The sequence below is a fragment of the Phalaenopsis equestris genome, unplaced genomic scaffold (genome assembly GCF_001263595.1).
Source record: "Phalaenopsis equestris unplaced genomic scaffold, ASM126359v1 Scaffold197045, whole genome shotgun sequence".
Taxonomy (NCBI): domain Eukaryota; kingdom Viridiplantae; phylum Streptophyta; class Magnoliopsida; order Asparagales; family Orchidaceae; genus Phalaenopsis; species Phalaenopsis equestris.
In genome coordinates this window covers 1-1790 of record NW_018216994.1, presented here as the reverse complement: position 1 = coordinate 1790, position 1790 = coordinate 1, and the positions used below count along the sequence as shown (strand labels likewise).

Below are 1790 nucleotides of genomic sequence, written 5' to 3'. Positions count from 1 at the left end.
TTCGTCATTTTTTAGGTGGGTTCAGTCAGATACACGTGAAAAGATTTTATTAGAGTCCGAATGCATAGCTTCGTTTGGACTCCGTATGTAAGATTTTTTCCTTACCTATGCATGAAAATGCGTATTTCACTTTCTAAAAGTTCAAATGGTGGTAATCTTTTTGTGTCATGAAAGATTTGGTTGGTATAAATATAAAAAAGAAAAGTTTAGGTAGTATATAAGTAAATACATAGAAAATGGAATGTCGAACTCACCATATTACCTGGATGACCCCAATGAACAAGCCATTCTGGTAAATTCCATGTCTTCACAACCTCAACAAAGGGTCCAAACACAGACCTTACAACTTCACCTGCCATATAACCATCATTAGTATTGCACAGTTACTAATGAGAGATAACCAAACAACTAGAAGAGTGAGCCAATCTGAACTTCTCTGGAATAGAAAAAAGCTTAGAAGGGGTTATAATTATGCTTTATACTTGTAAACATGTAAAATTACGAAGAGAATATTGTATCTGGAGTTTGGTGAAAACTTACCACGTGGCAAGTGGGTTTCACTGTAACACAATGGTTATGGGTGATTTTTAGAAAAAGATGTGGGGCCCACTTGCCGCGTGGCAAGTTCTCACCAGGAAGGCAAATTTGCGTCCGGAGTCCGGATAAAATTTCGAGAGACCTACGTGCCACAAGACTCCTATTTTTTTACATATCGAACATCTAAACTTTAATATCTACTTGTATGGCATATCAACATATCACCATGCCAACATTATATACTGAAAGACATACACCTTTTCATGCATATATTTGGATGTTATTATGACACCAAAGTGTTAAATATGTAAATGCATAACATTTGTGTGATATGTATGTAAAGTCCCCTAAAATTGAAGTTGACTTTGTAGCCTTCAAGATATAAACTCATTTTTTTCTAGTGTTTTTACATAACAATCACCCAGAATATTGAATATAACATCTAAACCGGGCCCAAACTTTCTATATAACATTCTAACAACTTTTTGCATTACGGCTGCCCCTCTTTACCAACTGCTGCTGAAGATTTTTGAGTGAAAGTATTGGGAGGTTAAAATGCTAATATTTAAAGTTTGGGTGATTTAATATGTTATATGTAATGTTTTGGGTGCTAGATTTGTAAATAAAAATAGTAAAGGAGTGATAGATTTGTAAAAAGCAATATTTCAAGTGCTATGTAAAAGGGTGCTAGATTTGTGAATAACAATATTGCAAGTGCTATGAATGAAGTTGAAGAAAGCATTTAGGGACTCACTTCCAGGAAGCGCTGCGAAGAACAGAAGAGCATTAGGGTTAATGGAATGCAGGATTATCTCTCCTCCCCTTGTTTTCTCCCCCTTTCTCTTCAACATTCTCTCTCTTCCGACTTCTGCATCTGAAGAGCAATCCTCTTTCCCACTGGAAACTGAAGGAGATAAAGCAGGAGGAGGTGGAGAAGAATCAGAATGAATCCTGCAGGGAGGTAGAAAAGGAAGCGAAAATGGCGTCGTTAAGAGCGGAACTGCTGGTCTTCGGCAACATGGTGGCTTGTAAGCAAGAGAAGCTGAATAGCCGGATCTGGTTAGTGCGTCCATCTCTCTCTCTCTCTCTGTGAAAAGATTGAGAGCTGTAGAAGCAAGGAAGAAAGGAAGATGAGCGGAGCGTGGAGGAAGAGGAACCAAGTGAAACTGAGAGGAGTGTGTCCGGCTTGCGCCCCGGTAAAGCGAAAACTTTTATTTATATATATAAATTTACTATTTACATAAATACCACTC

The 1790-nt window shown here is 37.7% G+C and overlaps 1 protein-coding gene across 1 annotated transcript; it reads right to left on the bottom strand.

Annotated features, from left to right (window-relative positions):
• Positions 1-194: 194 nt before the first annotated feature.
• LOC110035262 lies at positions 195-1719 on the bottom strand. The gene is made up of 2 exons (XM_020739494.1): positions 1292-1719; positions 195-352 (listed from the first exon to the last, which is right to left on the bottom strand). Exons 1-2 carry the CDS (start codon positions 1608-1610, stop codon positions 207-209), a joined length of 465 nt encoding a protein of 154 aa, XP_020595153.1. The 5' UTR covers positions 1611-1719; the 3' UTR covers positions 195-206.
• Between the last annotated feature and the right edge of the window lie 71 nt (positions 1720-1790).